We start from the raw sequence: 19,398 nt of genomic DNA on the forward strand, positions 1-19,398 counted from the left end.
TTTAGCATTTCCACATTTAGATAAATGTAGTTATCTTAAAATCTGACATCGATCCGGCCATATAGGACTGACTTTGGAGAACCCTGGTTTAAGAAATAAAGGATTATATGAAACCCAAGATGAAAAGGGGTGTTCCCCGTTTTAGGACGAAAGCCCTCAGCCACTGAAGGTGGCATGCTTCATCGTAGGGTTTCTCCTCACACTGCAACAAGAAGTCGGTGTGAATACAACTCCCATTGGGAATGGCCGTACTTAGCCCAGGCGATGCGCCTTGATCTCCCCCACCACATGAAGTAGTGTATGAGAGCATTAAGCTGTGTGAACCAGGAGCTGGGTAATGGGAAATTCTGTAGGTCATAGAGGTACTTGGGGAGCAACAACATATTGAACAGGGCACCCACCCTCCCTACTGTGTTTAGTGAGAGACCGGGCCAAGACTGCAGTGCCCGTTTTGTGTCGGCGAGCAGAGGAGCAAGATTAAGGGTCTGAAGCACATCACTAGGAGCGATATGTGGACCCCTAGGTACTTAAAACTCAGGCCTTGGACCGTGATAGTACTCCGACAACTCACAATTGCGGTGTCGCCCTTCATCAGGACCAGAAGAGACTTTTACCAGTTCACATAGAGGCCTCCTCAAACATGCCCAGAATATGGAGGACACGGGGGCCGGCAGTGCGGTTGGGTCAGGAAGAGGAGCACATCATCCGCGTATAAGGCCATCTTATCCTCCGTGTCCCCCCACACCTGAGCTCCATGCTGAATATTCGTAACTAGGAGTTCTATGGCTAGAGCAAAAAGATAGGGGGATAGGAGGTATCCCGGTCGAGTAATGCTGCAGATAAGAAAGGGTGTAGAGAGCTCTCCATTGGCAAGGACCTGGGTGGCAAAGGTGAACACGCTGTCTGTATTTTGGGCCAAAGTCCATGCAATGCAAAATCTGGTCCCGGTAAACCCAGTCTACTGTGTCAAATGCCTTCTCAAAATCAACCAGTAAAAGCGCTGTGGGGTTAGTGATATTGTGACAGGCAAGCGTGACGTTGACTCGGCAAATACTACGGTGGGTACCTCGATTGTGCATAGAGCCACATTGAGTCGTATGAATAAGGTGAGGCAGCACCCGCAGCAGTCTATTTGCCAAAACCTTTGCGAAAATCTGAGGCTCTGTATTAATCAGCGAAATGGGCCGGTAGGAGGCACATGTGTCGGCCGTTTGCCCCATTTTGAGAAGTACCACTATGGTGGCCTCATCCAACTCCCGGGGAAAGGAGCCCCGCCACTTGGATTCAAAGTACACATTCACCAAGTGCGGTGCAAGCACGGAACGAAGCACTGATAATCTGCAGGAGCTCGTCTGTTCTGGGTGTCCCACCAGTGTCCAGGGCCTGCATAGCTCCTTCCACCTTGTCCATCGAGATGGCAGACTTGGTCTTCAGTGTGGGGCGTTGTGAGCCTGGTCAGTGCCACACCATGGGCCCGTTCCCGCTCGGGTCGAGGGTGGTGGGAGTATAGGGCCTGGTAGTAGGAAGCGAACGCTTCTGCCTTTACCTCAGCGCTGGTGAGGTTTTGACCCCGTTGCGTCCCTGACACCTGGAATTATATGCAATTTCATCCCACCCATAGCAACCCAGTAGGTGAGTTTCCCATTCTTGTCGCCGTGTCATTGAACCTCTGAGTGGACGCCTGCCAGCACGGTCGCGTCTAGTCAAGTGCCAGTTTGCTTTTCAAGAGGAAGGGTGTGGGATTCATGGAGTGCAAGTTCCTCTCTCTTGAGCCTTCATGCCCTGCGCTCCCCGAATCGTGGATGTACTAGCTGCCATATGGAGGTGTCGGAGGTCAATGAGCCCACATTGGTCTCGAAGTAGAAGTCGAGTTCCATCCAGAGGTGTTCGCGGAACCATTTGTCTATGAGACACCAGGTATTAAGACGCCACACCAGACGTCTAGATCAGGCCAGAGCTCTAAAGCGAACGAGCACCAGAGAGTGGGCAGAGATTCCCCTCAGGAGTATACGTGCCACTGTTGTGCGGAGCATATTGGTGACTGGTAGAAGAAGGCCAATCCTCAAGAGAGTCTTAGTCGAGGCTGCCTTGTGTGTTTATTCTCCCAGTGAGTAGCATGGGAAGTTCGCCAGGCATTACAAAGACTCCATCCAGGAGCCCAGCTGTCGCGCTCTGTTGGTGACCTGCCAGAGGGCCTGAGGCATCTAATTCTGGATCAGGCGTAATGTTGAAGTCCTCTACCAGAATAGTAGTCCCCTTGGCAAACCCTGAAACAATCCCTGTGAGTATCCCAAGGGTCTGTGGCAATAAATGAGGCAGTACGTATAGAGTGAGGCTGTTGACAGGCTTGCTGTGCAGCTTGCCATCCACCGCCACATAGGGGCCCTGCGGATCCGAGAAACTACCAAGGGGAATGATCTGTGGAGAAGGATAGCTACACCCCTAGAGCCTCTGGTGCATCCCAAATGATGGGCCCTGTCATAACCAAATCTGCACAAGAAGGAAAAAGTGGTGCCCAGAAGATGAGTCTCCTTCAACATCAAGACCGCCGGACAGGTAGCGAAGGACAGCAGTGTGCTTGATCCGATCCAGCAGAAAGTTGACGTTCCATGTCATAACCTGGAAGCTAGCCATGTCCACGACAAAAGCGGCCCAAACCCAGTGTCATGATGGGGAACCACCAGTGGCTCCTCCTCAAAGCGTATTGGGAGGAAGCCAGTTGAGTATGCATAGCGCTCAGTGTGTGCAACAAATTAACAGAGGCTCAATCGACAGTAGGTCCAAGGGGGTGCCCCGGATCATCTCACACAAGAAACCCAGCCGCCCTCCAACAACAAAAAGATGAAAAAGATGGGGGGGGGGGGGGGGGTGGAAGAATCTGTCCCTCAGTCCCCAGTAGGGGCAGTCTCCTGTATGCCACTCGGAGGGAAAGCGGGGGGTCGCCATGCTCTGGACCATGAGCACCCCCCCCCCCCCCCTTCAGTCCTAGATGAGATTCAAGCGAGTGTCATCGGTGTCTTCGACACCCCATTTCCCCTGGACCTCAGGGCCCTTCTGCCTGCCGATAGTCAGGCCCACCAAGGCAACGGAAGTTCCCTGTCCTCCTGACGAAAGGGCAGTGGTCATGTTGGAGGAGCTGGCACGCTCAGCAGCCCACTCCCAGGCCTCCTCCGGGCTTGTAAAGAAATGAGTGCGGGAGTCGCAAATCACTTTCATTTTGGCCGGGTAGATCAGCATATAAGGCAAGAGCCTTCAGTTTTGCCATAACTGCATCAAAGGATGTGCACTGAGTCTGAACCAACTTAGTGCAGTCAATGAAAATCATGATACGACTCAAGTCAAAAGTGAAGAGTACCTTTTTTGCAGGCCTCCCGGATGATCGCACCTCTGTCTCGATGATTAAGGATCCATACAACCATGGGTGCGGGATGGGTGAGGTGTGGTGGCGCCAGGGGGTGGACGCTGGATCAGGGCCCTGTGAGCCCTGTCTATGACGAACCATGGTGATAGGGTGCCCTCCGTAATCCAGAATTTAAGCCAGTCAAAGTGCTCAGGCCAAGGTTTCGGCCCCCTCAGGAAGCCTCAGACTATTTTGAGGTTATTCACTCATCTTATACATTCAAAGCATCAACATTAAATAATAACACAAAAGCCAGAAGATGTGCACTTACAAACACACAGCCAACATTTGAGACTGGCCTAAAAAATCTGTATTCTGAAAAGGCTTTTATACAATAAAAATCTAGGAGTTCCTCGACTTAACTGTTTTGTTTTTAATGAATTGTGTAGCCTTAATCATTGTAGAATGCATCTAATCCCTTATTCAGAACCCAAATGGTACATACCTTCACAGTATAGGAAGTGCGGAATGCTCAGAGTGGGCCAAAGTACGGTTAAGTTGACATGGCAAATTCACCTTTGGATCAGTGTTGCTGCCCATACATGATGCAGTCCTTTGTTCCACACAATCTGCAATTTCATGAAACAAAGGCTATTTTTACGTGGGAAAGATGTCCGCCTTTGCCAATGAAATAAGTGATGCTTTTCCACATTTTTGACTCCTGTTTGTTAGATGTAGAGGAAGGGATTGCTCCTTCTTCCCATTTACCGAGTCATATTTGACGCTTTCCAATATTGACCAACATGAACATAATTCTAAAGTCCTCACGCCCAGCTTGTAACGGGAAAGGTCACTTTATTTTATATGATTTAATCTTTAATTTTCATGTCTGTTAAAGCATTGAAGAACACGTTTGGCAAGGCTTGATGTTTGTCTGTTTTGGGCCAAAGACCTACTGTTGGACCATTTGTTTAAATTATTGTTCTTGCACCTCAAAACTCCTTTAGGGTAAGCAATTAAGAAAAATCCCAATACTGTTATAAGGGATCTTATGAAAAGTTCTTGGTGCACTGCAAACACGTTTTATTCAAAGCTGTAACCTTGAATTCATTACAACGATAGATGTCTTTCATATCCTGGGAGTCTTTCTCTGCTGTATGTAATAGTAGACTTTTAAAATGTTCACTACATTAAAGTCAAGTTGTCGAGGTAAGAGTGTTTTGTGTATCCCTTGGCGCTACCTTTCCTTGAACCTAAAAATCCCTTGCTTTCCCCTTAATGCTACCCGTCCCTAAACCCTAAAAACACCTTACTATCTCTTAGCGCTATCCTTCTCTGAATCTAAAAATCCCTTACTTCCCCTTCTCCCTGAACCCTAAATACGCTTAATACCCCAGAACACAACCCTAAACACCCTGAAGCACCCTTTAATGCTACCCTTCCCTGTACCCTAACAAACCATTACTACCCCTTAATGCTACCATTCCTTGAACACTAAGTCCTAACTACTCCTTATCGCTACAAAAATCAGAACCCTAATAACCCCTTTCCATCCATTAACGCTACCGTTACCTGAATTCTAAAAAGCCCTTATTAGTTCCCTCCCCTTTACCATCTCACTGTAAATGCTCCTCTCTAATTAGCGGAAGGATGTCCCCATCCCCCAGTTCCAAGTACGCTTTACCTGTGCCCTTAAACATCTTTTTTTTCTGGTAGCCATAACTTTTTTCCCTTTTTTCAGTAGATCATTTTGATACGTTTTTGCAATCTACCTTTTCCCAGGATGTTTTTACCGCAAACCTCTAAGAATGTGTGGTGGGCTTCCAGAGGCTCATTCTGTCATTGGTGAAATGTTATTGTTTTTCAAGTGTGCTTTTAAGAGCTGCAGTGTGGCTGATGCAGCTGGCTACATTCACTGCCAGGTTGTTTCCGTGCACAGTTTGTTTACCATTTAAAAAGTAGCACTGCGTGTCAGCACTCCCTGGTCACTTTTTGGCAGTTTCCTATCTCACCAAATGATAACATTTTAATTGTGACAGCTGAGGGGCATTCTATAATCCAGGTTTTATAGCTGATAGGTTTTAATCAGCCACCATTTGATTTCTTGCAGATTTTTTGTTTTTGCTGTGAAAAGAATTATTTATAGTAATGTGTTGTATGAATATATTTTCCTTTTAAGACACTTGTGGATTACTTACGAACCCATTCACACAGTGCAGTTTATGCAGCATCCATGTCGGCTCCAATTGCAGAACAAATCATCAAAGTCATGAAGTGTATTATGGGACTCGATGGAACAACGTTGGGTAAGATGACATGCTTGACTTACGGGGGAATGGTCCTAATGAAATGTACAAATCATCCATAAGCCCTGCTCTTTTCATTTTGCAGTTCTTGTGTTTCATATTATTTAATGCTATACAGTGGAGGACACTTACATTGAAATTAATTTTGTATTAATAAATATCAGATTTTTTGCTCGAACACCTCTTAATCTGCTCTTGTACTTTGAAACACCCTTCTTGACCACTGCAAGGAGATAATCTGGCTGGTCCTGAAGAGGAGAGAAGTCCCGGCTTGCTGCACTGATGAACTCTTGCCTGCCTGCCTCAGATAATGAAAGAGGGTCGTCTAATATTCTGCTTGCACTGTTGCTTCTATAATTTTGCTTCAGGGCTGGTGAATGCCATTTTCAACTATGGCTTAAAATGGTCTTTCTTCCCGGGGATCCACCTTCACGAGGGCAGATGGTGGAAAAGGTGCAGAGACAGATGTAGCTTCCAAACTATTTTACCTTCTCTGTGCACAGTCCAAGCAGGAAGCGCACAGGCTTTATGGGTCCAGGGATTCTCACCTGCATTCATATTGTGAATTAGCAGGTTTGATGCATAGTTCCAAAATCAGTCGTGGAATGAAGACTTGTTAAATCCTATGTGAATTGTGTTATTAGAAAAGACAGCTGGTTACCTACCCAATAAATGACAGGTGTTCCCATTTGGTGTGCACTTTCCAGTACCCACATTCTTAAAATTCTTTTCCATGGCCGCCTCCGCAGTTGTTCTTCTAGGAGATGTTTTGAAGGGAGAAAGATCACCAGTTTTCTTGACTGACTCTTGGTACATTGGGTTGGGTTTTTTTGGGGCGCTTCTTTGCAGGACTCCACCCTCAACCTGCCTTGTACTAAAGAGAACCATCTTCCCTGCCTGATACATGAGCAATTCATGCCAGCCTGCCAGAGATCGTCTTTTACTCTGCCTAAGCTTTTCCTTACTCAGTTTTACTCCAGGACTGGTGACATCAGTTTCCATCATGGCTAAAGTGGCTGGGTGAGCAAGGTCCCTTGAAGCCTATTTGCTCCTAAAGAGGCGAGATGGTGCCGAATGCCGAGAGACAGAGGAAACTGTTGTGCGCCTTTGGGAATCCACTCATTAATTGGTATTGAACATTTCTTGTGGAGCTAGAATCTGAGTTGTGGGGTTCCCCCTTCAACTGAAGGAAGGGTGTTGCAGTCAGAGAGATCAGTTCTAGCAGACAACTTTTCTTCAGGCTCTGTTGCCAAAACATGCAGGATAACTTTGGACTTTCATTCAAGTGCATTATACAATTTGTAACTGAACAAAATGTACCTTTGGCAGATTCAGCTTCGATGTTTTCCTCACTGAAAGTTTTTTTTTGGGGGGGAGGGGCATTAGAGGCCACCAAAGGACCGCCTGATTATGGTGTCCAACCTTATGCAGCCATTTTCAGCTACAGCCTTGGGATTTGCTCATCTGAAGTGGTTGCTAGAAACATTTCGAAGTCTGAAGCTAAAAACTCTTAGCAAAATCAATTACTAAGTGCTGTCCGACCGCATTCACTTTGATTTGATCGAAGTGGGTCTTGGATAGAAGAGTTATCCACCAGGTTATAAATATTTCACATGCCTAAATTTGGGACAGCGAAGTTTCCCTGAATGTTGCACACATATTACAACCTCATGCAACAATATTTCAGTTTACAGAACTCCTAAAAGCAAAGGAATGCAAGCTTGCTCACGAGCTACAGGTACCTATAGGCAGACAACTCTGGCAGGATAGCCACCTCAAATATACCCAAAGTCTGATGCCATCAGTGTCATATTTGCTATGCAGTTACAAGTTACATGCATCTCTCATGCTTTATATGTGAAATCTACCATGCAGGGTATGAAATATATACAAGCTAAGATTTTATACAGAAGTCGGAGACGAAGATCACTCAGGGAATTCCTCTATGGTTGGGCACTTGCCTGAGGCATACACAATACATCACAATTGAATGGGGTCCAGGGATGGGACAGGTTGGACATTTCAAAGTTGGGGGGCATCTGGGCTCAGTCACATGCTGTCTTTCGAGCTACTGAGTACGTAATAAGAGCTCCACTGAACTACCCACTCGTCCAGAAGTGGTTGAGGAGTATGGACCACTGCTTAATAGCAGGTGAGGCAATGTATACTTCCAGGGGTTGTTTGAAAAAGTAATTCGCAAAATCTCCTTGGTTTTGGAGAGAAAGTTAGCTTAACCTGTACACTTGCATACATGTTGCATATGTTCACATGGACTTGTTCCTCTCTTCCCTTAGCTTGCATGAATTTTAACATTTTCAAAATAGTTTACATTAATACCTTGGCATCATCATCATAGCTGGTCACAGTATGTGATAATTGACGACCATTATTCCAGCACCCATATTTTATCTGGGGCGGGCATTGTGCCTTGGATAGGCGCAAGTTGCGCAGAATTGCCATCACTGCCTGAGGGTCAGCATTTTTACATTGTAGACCGTTTTACACACTCCTTAGGCATATGCACACAATTACACCATCGAGGCACTTTTTTGTAAACCTACTGTCTACTGGCGTCCCGAATCCTGTTGGTGCTCTGAGAGGTATACCCCACAGGAGGGAGGGCCCCTGTCTCTCTACTGAAAGTTTCTTCTGCAGCAGAACCTCCTGTGTTTTATTAACACCTTTGCTATGCAGGGGTGGGTTTTCCACATGACCGTTTTCTGAAGGAGTCCCTTTTCAGGAACCTTGATATGCCACTTCGCTTGCTACTGCATAAAGCCATTGAACTGAAACCCAAAACGGATGCTAGTGTCCTCGTGTGGTCTTGCTGACCAAAACCTGTGAAATCGGTTCCCTACGGATTTTGCGGCCTCATTAAAGTCATGATGGTAAAGTTCTCTGTTCAGCAAAGTTTGTTTGGAGACAGTGCACTTATACCATTTTAAGAACAAGTTGAGTCAATGCTTAATATTTAGTTTATAGCATGTCCCCCATCGCCTAACCCCAGATCTCTAACAATCCCTTATCAGTGTGTCAGTAGTTCAACCAAGTCAGTTTTTCTTTTAATTTGAACTTTTCTGATGGATACATCTGCCAGTGGATTCCTCACCTTGTGAATAGCCCCTGCGCCAGCATTCCACAATTTGTTTTCCCTAGCTCTCCACGCCGACGTCATAATACCTCGGCTCCACTCGCGACTCCGTATGACGTCACTGGAGCCATAAGAGAGCCACGTCGGCGTGATGACGTCGGTTCCCTTTTTTCCGCGCCGTCAATGCGTAACGGTTTTCCAGCACTCCTGTTACTTTGTAGTCTCCTTGTGAGTTACTGTTTCAGGATTTATCATGTCTTAGACGAGAAAGTCCGGATTGAAGCCGTGTAGGGAATGTGGGGTCACATGTCCATCACTGACCCCCATGAAGACTGCTTATGGTGTCTTTCATCGGACCATGATGTGGAGGACTGTTCCTGATGTAGGAATATGAATCCTAAGGCACTGAATGAGAGAGAAGCGAAGCTTTTCATGGCTAAGGCGAAAAAGGAGAGCAGAGGTAGGAAAAAAAGACAAGTCGAAGCCTGAGTCGTCGACTTAGCACGCCTCGAAGTCGAGAAGACACAAAAAGAAGAGGAAACCTAGCTCTCGGCGCCGTTCGTCGAAGAGTAAGGCTTTAAGGTCGCCGTCACCTCGGCGTCAAATTAAGGAATTCGTCTCTCCTTTGCCTTCCCCTTCTCCTCGTGTCTCTCCGGAGGAGTCACCTTCGCCTAAGTTAACTCCGGCGCAGTCTCCGGCGCCGGTGGATTCTCCAGCTTCCGACGCCGAGCCGGAGCAGGTTGTTGATCTTTCGCCAGTGCCAGAACGTGAACCTGCGGCTCCAGTAGAGGATACTTCGGCTCCGGCTCCAGCTACTCCTCGACCGGATTCATGTTCTAACCCATACCAGCATTTCCCGGGTGCGGATCCGACGCAATTCCTTAATGCAATGTATGGGGTTTTCGAAAGAGCAGCCTTCCCATCCGGCGCACCTTCTGGTCCCGTGGGTCCAATGGCGTTTAGTTTGGGCGTGCCGCAACATTATGCTCAGGCACCTTTTATGCCCTTCTTGCCGATGGCTCCATCATGGCAGTTCCCGGCGCCGTCTGGAGAGCCTTCCTCCCGGCCTCGACTGGTTCGCTTGCCTTCATCGGAGTCTCCCTCGACGCCGGCACCGACTCCATCTGCACCGCGTCTGGCGCCGCCGACTCCTCCGGCGCCGCCAACTCCATGTTCGGTGCCGCCGACTCTGTTTACGGCGCCGCTGACGCCGTGTCCTCTGATTCACTCTCGAAGAGAAGCTCAGAGGATTATAGAGGAAGAGCAATATTGGCAGAGGAAGTGGAGGAAGGTGAAGTGGACGACTCCACTGACGAATTTGATGGCATTCAGGAGGCAAGTGGGTTGGACACTACTCCTGAATGGGAGCATTCTTCTTCCAAGTCGTCTCCTCAAGAGTTTGCTCCATACCATTTGGGCATCAGGAAGGCTGCGGAGTTGTTGGACTTACAGTTGCCTTCTGCAGAATACAAGCCAAACCTTTTGACTGAAGTCCTTCACTCACCTTCTTCAATCTTTGAGCCTTTGTTGCCCTTTAATGAGGCAATCTTAGAGCCTGTTCTGGACATTTGGCGCAAGCCGCATTCTTCATCTGCGGTTTCCAGAGCTGTGGCAAGGAGGTATAGAGTGGCTCCGGGGATCCGAGTTTCTGGAGAAGGGTGCGAGGAAAGGAGAGTCTTGTGGTGCAGACATCCTGTTCGAAACAGTCCTCAGGTGCTTTTCCACAGGCTCCAGCTGACAGGGACTCTAAAAAGATCGAACAGTCAGCTAAAAAGGTCTTCTCTTCTGGAAGTATGGCGCTTAAATCAACGAATGCCACTTGCTTATTGGGCCGCTACGTTCATGCTTTGATGGACTCTGTGAAGCCGTTTGCACCTAAACTGCCTGATGAGGAAAAGGGCTCTTTTATGGAGGTTATTGCAGATGCTCAAGCTGCCGCTAGGCAAGTTACTCAGTCGGGCCTAGATACGGCTGATTGCGTGGCTAGGATTATGAGATCTTCTATAGCCACTAGAAGGCAGGCTTGGCTTCGTTCTTCCGGCTTCTCTGCTGATGTTCAGGCCACCTTGGTCGACTTACCCTTTGATGGTGAAAAGCTTTTTGGGGAAAAAGCGGATTCCGCCCTGCAAAGATTTAAGGATAGCAGAGCTACTGCGAAATCTTTAGGTTTGCAGACGCAGTCAAAGGGGTTTGGCTTCAGGAAGTATAGCGGATTTGGGAGGTCATCCTTTCGTTCCTTCCGTCAACCTCAGCAACAGCAGCAACAAAATCCTCTCTATAGATCATATAGAGGAAGACAAAGGGGTCGGCGGGGTTGTGGTCGCAATCCCTCCTCCTCTTCAGCCTCCTCTGCTCCCAATGAAGCTACAGGGAAGCAGCCCTAGATCCCCCATCCTGAATCATGTGAGGCCTGTTGGGTGTCGGGTGTCCCACGTTCTGCGAGGTTGGGAATCCGTCACAACGGACCTTTGGGTTTTAAACCTTGTGGAGAATGGGTTCGCACCTTCCCTTTCGGGAATTTCCACCCCCTTACCCTCCTTGCCAAGGTTTTTGCTCGGAGGACTACCTGCTTCTTCTGCAGAAGGAGGTTATTGCATTCAATCAATCAATCAAAGGCATTTATAAAGCGCACTACTCACCCGGAGGGTCTCAAGGCGCTGGGGGGGGGGGGGGTCCGCTACTGCTCGAACAGCCAGGTCTTGAGCTTCTTCCTGAAGGAGAGGTGGTCTTGGGTCAGGCGTAGTTCGGTGGGGAGGGCGTTCCAAGTCTTGGCGGCCAGGTGGGAGAAGGATCTACCTCCTGTAGTCGCTCTGTGGATGCGGGGGACGGCTGCGAGGGCGAGACTGGTCGAGCGGAGGTGGCGTTTGGGAGCGTAGAAGTTGAGGCGGCTGTTGAGGTAGGTCGGGCCTTGGTTGTGTAGGGCTTTGTGTGCGTGGGTGAGGAGCCGGAAGGTGATTCTTTTGTTGATCGGGAGCCAGTGCAGGTCTCTCAGGTGTCTGGAGATGTGAGTTCGTCTGGGGACGTCGAGGATGAGTCTCGCCGAGGCGTTCTGGATCCGCTGGAGTCTCTTCTGGAGCTTGGCGGTGGTACCGGCGTAGAGGGCGTTGCCGTAGTCCAGTCGACTGGTGACGAGGGCCTGGGTGACTGTTTTCCTGGTCTCGGTGGGGATCCACCGGAAGATCTTACGTAGCATGCGCAGGATGTTGAAACAGGACGAGGAGACGGCGTTGACTTGTCTGGTCATGGAGAGGGAGGAGTCCAGGATGAAGCCCAGGTTGCGTGCGTGGTCTGTCGGTTTGGGTGCGTTGCCCAGGGCAGGGGGCCACCAGGAGTCGTCCCAGGCGGAGGGTGAGGAGCCCAGGATGAGGACTTCCGTCTTGTCTGTGTTCAGTTTCAGGCGGCTGGTCGTCATCCACTCGGCCACGTTTTTCATCCCTTCGTGTAGGTTGGCTCTGGCGGTGGCGGGGTCGTTGGTCAGGGAGAGGATCAGCTGGGTGTCATCGGCGTAGGAGATGATGTTCAGGTTGTGTTGGCGTGCGATGGCCGCAAGGGGGCTCATGTAGACATTGAAGAGGGTGGGGCTGAGCGAGGAGCCCTGAGGGACGCCGCAGGTGACTTCCGTGGCTTCTGATCTGAACGGGGGCAGGCGGACTCTCTGTGTCCTTCCGGTGAGGAAGGAGATGATCCATTCCAGTGCCTTCTCCTTGATCCCGACGTTGCTGAGGCGCTGCACTAGGGTGCGGTGGCAGACAGTGTCGAATGCCGCGGAGAGGTCCAGGAGGATGAGGGCCGCTGTTTCTCCGTTGTCCAACAGGGTTCGGATGTCGTCTGTGGCAGCGATGGGGGCGGTCTCGGTGCTGTGGTTGGCCCGGAAGCCTGACTGGGAAGGGTCGAGGGAACCAGTCGTCTCGAGGAAGGCTGCCAGTTGCTTGTTGATGGTCTTCTCGACGACTTTGGCTGGAAACGGGAGGAGCGAGATGGGGCGGTAGTTCTTGAGTTCGGTGGGGTCCGCCGTTGGTTTCTTTAGTAGAGCGCTGAGTTCGGCGTGCTTCCAGCTCTCAGGGAAGGTGGCGGTGTTGAGGGAGGTGTTGATGATGTCCCGCAGGTGGGGTGCGATGACAGCGTCGGCCTTGTTGAAGATGTGGTGAGGGCAGGGGTCGGTTGGGGAACCGGAGTGGATGGAGTTCATCGTGCTGATGGTGTCTTCGAGGTTGATCGGTGTCCAGGCGTTGAGGGTGGTGGTGGGGGGCGTTGGTTTGGTCGTGGGGAGCGTTGGTTGTGTTCTGAAGCTGTTGTGTATGTCAGCGATCTTGTTGTGGAAGTAGGAGGCGAGGGAGTTGCAGAGGTCTTGCGATGGGGTGATGTCGTTGGTTCCGGCGTTGGGGTTGGAGAGCTCTCTGACGATGTTGAAGAGTTCCTTGCTGTTGTGTGCGTTGTTGTCCAACCGGTCCTTGAATGCTGTTTTCTTGGTGGCGTGGATCAGTTGATGGTGCCTTCGGGTGGCGAGCTTGAGGGTAGTCATGTTGTCCGGCGTTGGGTCTCTTGCATTGCTACAAAAAGGTGCGATAGAGGTGGTTCCAGAGCAGGAAAGGGGTCAGGGATACTACTCCTGGTATTTCCTGATTCCCAAAAAGGACGGCAGATTGCGTCCGATTCTGGACCTCAGAGTCTTGAATTTTTACCTGAAACAGGAGAAATTCAAGATGCTAACCCTTGCACAGGTTCTTCTAGCGTTGCAGCAAGAAGACTGGATGGTGTCGATCGACTTGCAGGATGCGTATTTCCACATCCCAATCCTGAAGTCGCATAGGAAGTATCTCCGTTTTACGGTTGGGTCTCAACACTACCAGTTTGCGGTTCTCCCGTTTGGTCTTACTACTGCACCTCGAGTCTTCACCAAGGTGATGGCGGTGGTGGCTGCCCATCTCAGGAGGTCGGGGATTCTGGTTTTCCCCTACCTGGACGACTGGCTTCTGAAAGCGGAGTCTCCAGAGATGGTGCCGCGTCATCTGCAAGTAACATCTCAGCTGTTATTCAACTTGGGTTTTTCGATCAATGTGCCCAAATCTCACCTGGTGCCCTCTCAGCGCAACCTGTTCATTGGGGCAGTACTGGACACTACTGTGTGTCGAGCATTTCCTCCTCTGCAAAGAATTCTCGACATTCAGGAGATGATCCCTTTATTCCACAATGGAGCGGCAGTTCTGAAGGTCCTTCGCCTGCTCGGTCTGTTTGCCTCCTGTATTCAGTTGGTCAACCATGCACACTGGCACATGAGGGCGCTCCAGTGGTACCTCTGCAGGCAGTGGTATCAGCACAACGGAGATCTCAGGGAGTCGATCAGGATCTCCAGAGAAGCTGCAGCGGATCTGTCTTGGTGGAGCGTGGAGGGCAACCTGTTTCAAGGAAAGCCCTTTCTTCTTCCTCCAACGGTGGCCACAGTGATAACGGATGCCTCCACCCTGAGGTGGGGTGCGGATCTGGAGATCAAGGGTCTTTGGTCTCCAGAGGAAAGATTGTCTCATATCAATCTTCTAGAATTGCGGGCGAAACGTTTGGCGCTCAAGGCCTTCCTCCCTTCCCTTCGCAGTCAGTCGGTTCAAGTCCTGACGGACAACACTACCGCGATGTGGTATGTCAACAAGCAGGGAGGAGTGGGGCCGTACCGTCTCTGTAGAGAGGCTTTACGACTCTGGTCCTGGGCTCAGGACCATTAGATTTGCTTGATGGTGAATCATCTGGCTGGGGTGCTGAACGTGCTTGCGGACAGTCTCAGTCGACAGTTTTCCGCCGACCACGAGTGGAGACTTCATCCAGAGGTAGTTCAGCACATCTTCCGGACGTGGGGGACTCCTCTGGTGGACCTTTTTGCCACTTTCGAGAACGCACATTGCCCATCATTCTGCAGTCTCCAGTTTTCGATGCAGGGGGGTTGGGGGACGTATTTCCGTTGAGTTGGGGCTCACAACTCCTTGATGCGTTTCCTCCCATACCCTTGATTCCTTGTGTTCTGAGGAAGATTCGCCAAGACCGGGCCCAAGTTATATTGATCGTCCTGGATTGGCCAAGAAGGGTGTGGTACACAGATCTACTTCACCTTTCATCGCACCCTCCGCTCCGTCTCCCTCTCAGGGCAGACCTCCTCTCGCAGTCGGAGGGGCAGGTTCTACACCCCCACCTCCAGAGCCTGCACCTTCATGCATGGAGATTGAACGGGGCAACCTGAGTTCTTTCTCTCTCCCACCTGATGTGGTGGATGCTACTGTGCGACACTCCACCAAGTCTATCTACTCCTACAGGTGGTCTAAGTTTGTAAAATGGTGTGGAGAGAGATCCATTGACCCTTTAAAAGCCCATCATTCCAATGTGCTTCAGTTTGCTCTTTCCTTGGCTCAGCAAGGTTGTGCTGTGGCCACGGTTAAGGGCTATTTATCAGCCTTATCGGCTTTTCTGTGTCTTCCAGATCAGCCGTCATTATTTAAGTCTCCTATTGTTTTAAGATTTATCAAAGGTCTTACTAACAGGTTTCCACCTACTCCCTTTGTGATGTCACAGTGGAACCTTAATCTTGTCTTGGCTTTTTTGATGGGGTCACCTTTTGAGCCCCTTCATAGCTGTCCTTTGAGACTGTTGTCTTTTAAAACGGTCTTTCTTGTAGCCATAACCTCGGCAAGGAGGGTGAGTGAGCTTCAAGCTCTTAGTTCGAAACCCCTGTTTTTAAGCTTACATGCGGAAAGGATGGTCCTCAGGACCAGGGCTGCTTTCCTACCTAAGGTAGTTACTCCATTTCATCTGGGGCAGTCCATTACTCTCCCTGTGTGTTATCCTCCCCCTCACCCTTGCAAGGAGGAGGAGAAACTTCACCGATTGGACCCTAAAAGTGCTGTGAGCTTTTATTTGGATAGAAGAAAGGATTTTCGTTTGAATGATCAGCTCTTCGTGGGCTATATTGGACATTCTAAAGGCAAAGCTGTGCACAAGTGCACTCTGTCAAGATGGATCATCCTAACCATCAAGATCTGCTATGCCCTTGCTGGTAAGGTTCCTCCTGAGGGTATTAGAGCTCATTCAACTAGAGCGAAGTCTTCTACCTCTGCTTTGGCTAGGGGTGTTCCTGTTGCAGATATTTGTAAAGCCGCGACTTGGGCCTCCCTCCATACTTTCGCAAAGCATTATTGCTTAGACTCTGAGATGAGGAGGGAGGGCCACTTTGCGCGCTCTGTCTTGCAGGACTTTTTGGTATAGGAAGGTGGACACCCTCCTCCAGGAGTGGGACTGCTGTGGGAATATATTCACAAGGTGAGGAATCCACTGGCAGATGTATCCATCAGAAGAACAAGTTACTTACCTTCGGTAACGCTTTTTCTGGTGGATACAGTATCTGCCTGTGGATTCCTCACTGGCCCACCCGCTTCCCCGTTGTCCACCTTTTATTACCTTAAAGGATGCCTTGCTTGACATGTTGTTTTACATTGTATCTTCTTTCAATCTGGTACACTTATAGGAAATGCTCATGTTCTTTAGCTTTCCTTTTGTATATGTACTATGTATATTTGTTCGAATATTGTATACTGTGTATACTTTGAATCTGTCGTTGGTCCACCTGTTCGCCTCGGAGGCACGGAAAAAATGGGTGGAACTGACGTCATCACGCCGACATGGCTCTCTTATGGCTCCGGTGACGTCACACGGAGTCGCGAGCGGAGCCGAGGTATTATGACGTCCACGTCGGCGTGGAGAGCTGGGGAACAAATTCCGTGGAATGCTGGCACAGGGGATATTCACAAGGTGAGGAATCCACAGGCAGATACTGTATCCACCAGAAAAAGCGTTACCAAAGGTAAGTAACTTGTTCGTTAGTTCCTGACATTGTAATGGGATAAAAATGACTTCAAGCATCAGAAAGAAATGGAAAAAAGCATTAATAAAGCAAGTAGGTTTTTGGCTTTGCCAATGCTTTTGGGCACCAGCATGCACATGAATGCATCAATATTCATGTGCACAAATAGGCTCCATTGTTGGAACATAGGAAACCCATTCGAAGATGAGCATCATGATGCATGTGCGTGTGTGTCTCGCAACAGATACTTGCGTGCTCTGTGCGACATTTCTTCTGTGATGCATGTGTGTATGTGTGTTGATGCACCCATCTTGCATCAGGAGGGGGTGCATGTGTCATGACGGATGGCGCTCATTTTGTAATTGCTGTATTAGCACGGTGGACAGGGTTATGAGAACTGTTAATTAAAATGTTAAAATTAAAGTATGTGGGAAACACGAAAGAGGACTCATGCGGGTGCTTTGCAGCTCGGCTGGGTAGGTGGTAAGGAGGGCTGCAGAGAGTACTGATTTACACTGCTTAGTCCTGGACACTAGTTTGACATAGTAACAGCATGTGTATGGGCTCTCTCTTCTGTGCATCTCTTCGTCTACTGATGGGATTGGTGGGGGCCGGCGGGCGCATGGTAGAGTATCACCATGAATGACCTATCACATATCCTGAAGACACCGTCCTTGAGGGGTTTCTGAGCCTGCAGTGATTTGAAGTGCCACTCCCTGCAACTCCATCCTACCCCCCCCCCCCCCCCCCCCCCAATGCTTGAAGTACCACGAAGCCGCATTCCTCCCTCCTGCGCCATTGGGCACACAGATGTGGGGCACAACTTTATGGCTATAATGGATGAGATGTAAAGAGGCTATTTGGATCTGTGAAGCCTAGCCTCAAGAATGTGGCCAAGGTGATGACTCGGCCTGTACTTTTTTTTTTTTTTTATACCCGACAGGATTGTACTGGTCTGTTGGGTAATCAGGTAGTGCCCGAAGGGCTGGTATTGCAGGGCAGTGCGTGGGCCTTTTTTTGGGTGTTTGTGGGCCTGCTTATGGTCTGATGACATCCTATACTGTTCATGCAATTGCCCAGAGATGTGGGGATGTCACTTTACTTTTTTCCCCATCACACAACACTCACTCGCTGAAACATACTACTATCTTTGGGAACTGAACTCTGGAACAAAATCCCGAAGGATAAGATGCCCTTATCCACAATCGGGGGTTGATAGATTCACAGAGGCTGGTGCCAGGACTTCCTATGCTACTGATGATGCTCAGACAGAGCATGAGGGCAACATAGGTGATGTGGTGAATAGAAATGGGAGATTCTCGCCTGACGAACAAGTGGTGCTGGAACAGGAGAGTAGCCAATGGGCCTTCATATACGGACGATGATCACTCGTGTGGGGAGCTAGACCAACTGATTTACTGGCTGATGACCCATTTAACATCTGCGGATGAGCTGCAGGAGTCAAACAACACACAGGAACTGCCCTAAAATCCTTTAGTAGATAGACTAAATGTCTGAAATAAGCCCCAGGGGTGTTTCATCATCATATGTGTAAGAAATTAGGTTATTGGTTGATGGGGTGAAAACGCTACTCAAACAACCACAACCCTTGTCAGAGTAAACCACAAATGTCAGTAAATTAACATGTGCTTAATCGTATGATAAGTTTGCACAAAAGCAGTCCTGCTTAACTTGGAGGTAATGTGTAAAACATTTTTGGAACATTCAAACAATAATAAAGTAAAAACACAACAGAAGAAAAATCCCAAACCAATTTAGAAAAATAGTGTAAATTTTAATGAATAAAATTGTCACTGAAATGAATTGAATCAAATCAGTAGATACTCAGTTATGAATTTGACAGTTTTTAGTGCAAAATAGAACCTAAAAAATCAAAGTGTCAACTGCGGGTATCTGGCCACGTGAGACTAGGACAAAGCCTGAAGTTAAGGCCAAACATGATAAGCGCAGGTTGAATACAAGTGGTAGATAGGCCCCGGTCTTTACATTTGGACTTGGAAAAAATCCTAAAGAAATGTTCCTGAGAAGGTAAAGTTCAGCGGGGAAGGGCAGCAGGCGGTGTCCGAGGAGGAAGTGTTGTCGTTGGGGAGCACTAGATGAAATTGCAGTGAAGAATTTTACCTTCGGACTGAGTCACTTCTTTGGAAGTCAGCAATATCTAACGGGATGAAGCTGCAGACTGGAGCCAACAATTGCTCCACGTGGCCTATACCTGCGCTGAGAGGTCCAACTGAACAGGATTTGCGTCTGTGGAGATGACCATAGCCTGAGCTACCAAGAAGTCAGGCTGACCAGTGATGCACCTTGGGCCGATCGGGTGGCAGGTTAGTCCCGTTTTTTAGTCGGTTCTCAGGCCACTTATTGGTGAAAATTTTTCAAAGTCAAAAGATTTAGAGTTAGGTTAGAGCAGCACCTCTAACACCACTCTTAAGGGTCCAGGACCTAGGGGTCACGACTCACTCAAGCAGAGGCCAGGTGGAGGGGTCAAGGTCTTTGGAGCTTGTTATATCCCAGTAGCTCACACAGAAGGCCAGCCAACTAGCCCTTTGTTCTGGGACCAAGGAGATGGTCCATTTCTCTCCTTCAAGCAGCAAGGCAGGACCTCAAGCAGTAAGGCCGTCTTCTGGTTGCAGCAGGGCAGTCCTCTAGGGGTCCAGGCAGTCCTTCAGAAATCTTCCACAGGTCATTATTTATACCTGAGGGACTTTTATTTATACATGGTGCCTGCCTTTTGAAAAGGGGGGGGGGGGCATCATGGGCTACCACCCAATCTTAAGGGAAGATTGTTGTGTCTTCAGTT

At 49.0% G+C, this 19,398-nt stretch overlaps 1 protein-coding gene across 2 annotated transcripts in view; it reads left to right on the top strand.

Moving 5' to 3' along the window:
- The window catches only part of SPTLC3 (serine palmitoyltransferase long chain base subunit 3), a 638,325-nt gene that overhangs the window by 470,200 nt on the left and 148,727 nt on the right, over nucleotides 1-19,398 (top strand). For both annotated transcript variants that reach the window (XM_085612694.1, XM_085612695.1), the window contains exon 9: nucleotides 5,520-5,646. In XM_085612694.1, the coding sequence (XP_085468820.1) occupies nucleotides 5,520-5,646 (127 nt within the window). The remainder of the gene's footprint in view (nucleotides 1-5,519; nucleotides 5,647-19,398) is intronic.

The sequence above is a fragment of the Triturus cristatus genome, chromosome 6, assembly GCF_964204655.1.
Source record: "Triturus cristatus chromosome 6, aTriCri1.1, whole genome shotgun sequence".
In the NCBI taxonomy this organism is placed as follows: Eukaryota; Metazoa; Chordata; class Amphibia; order Caudata; family Salamandridae; genus Triturus; species Triturus cristatus.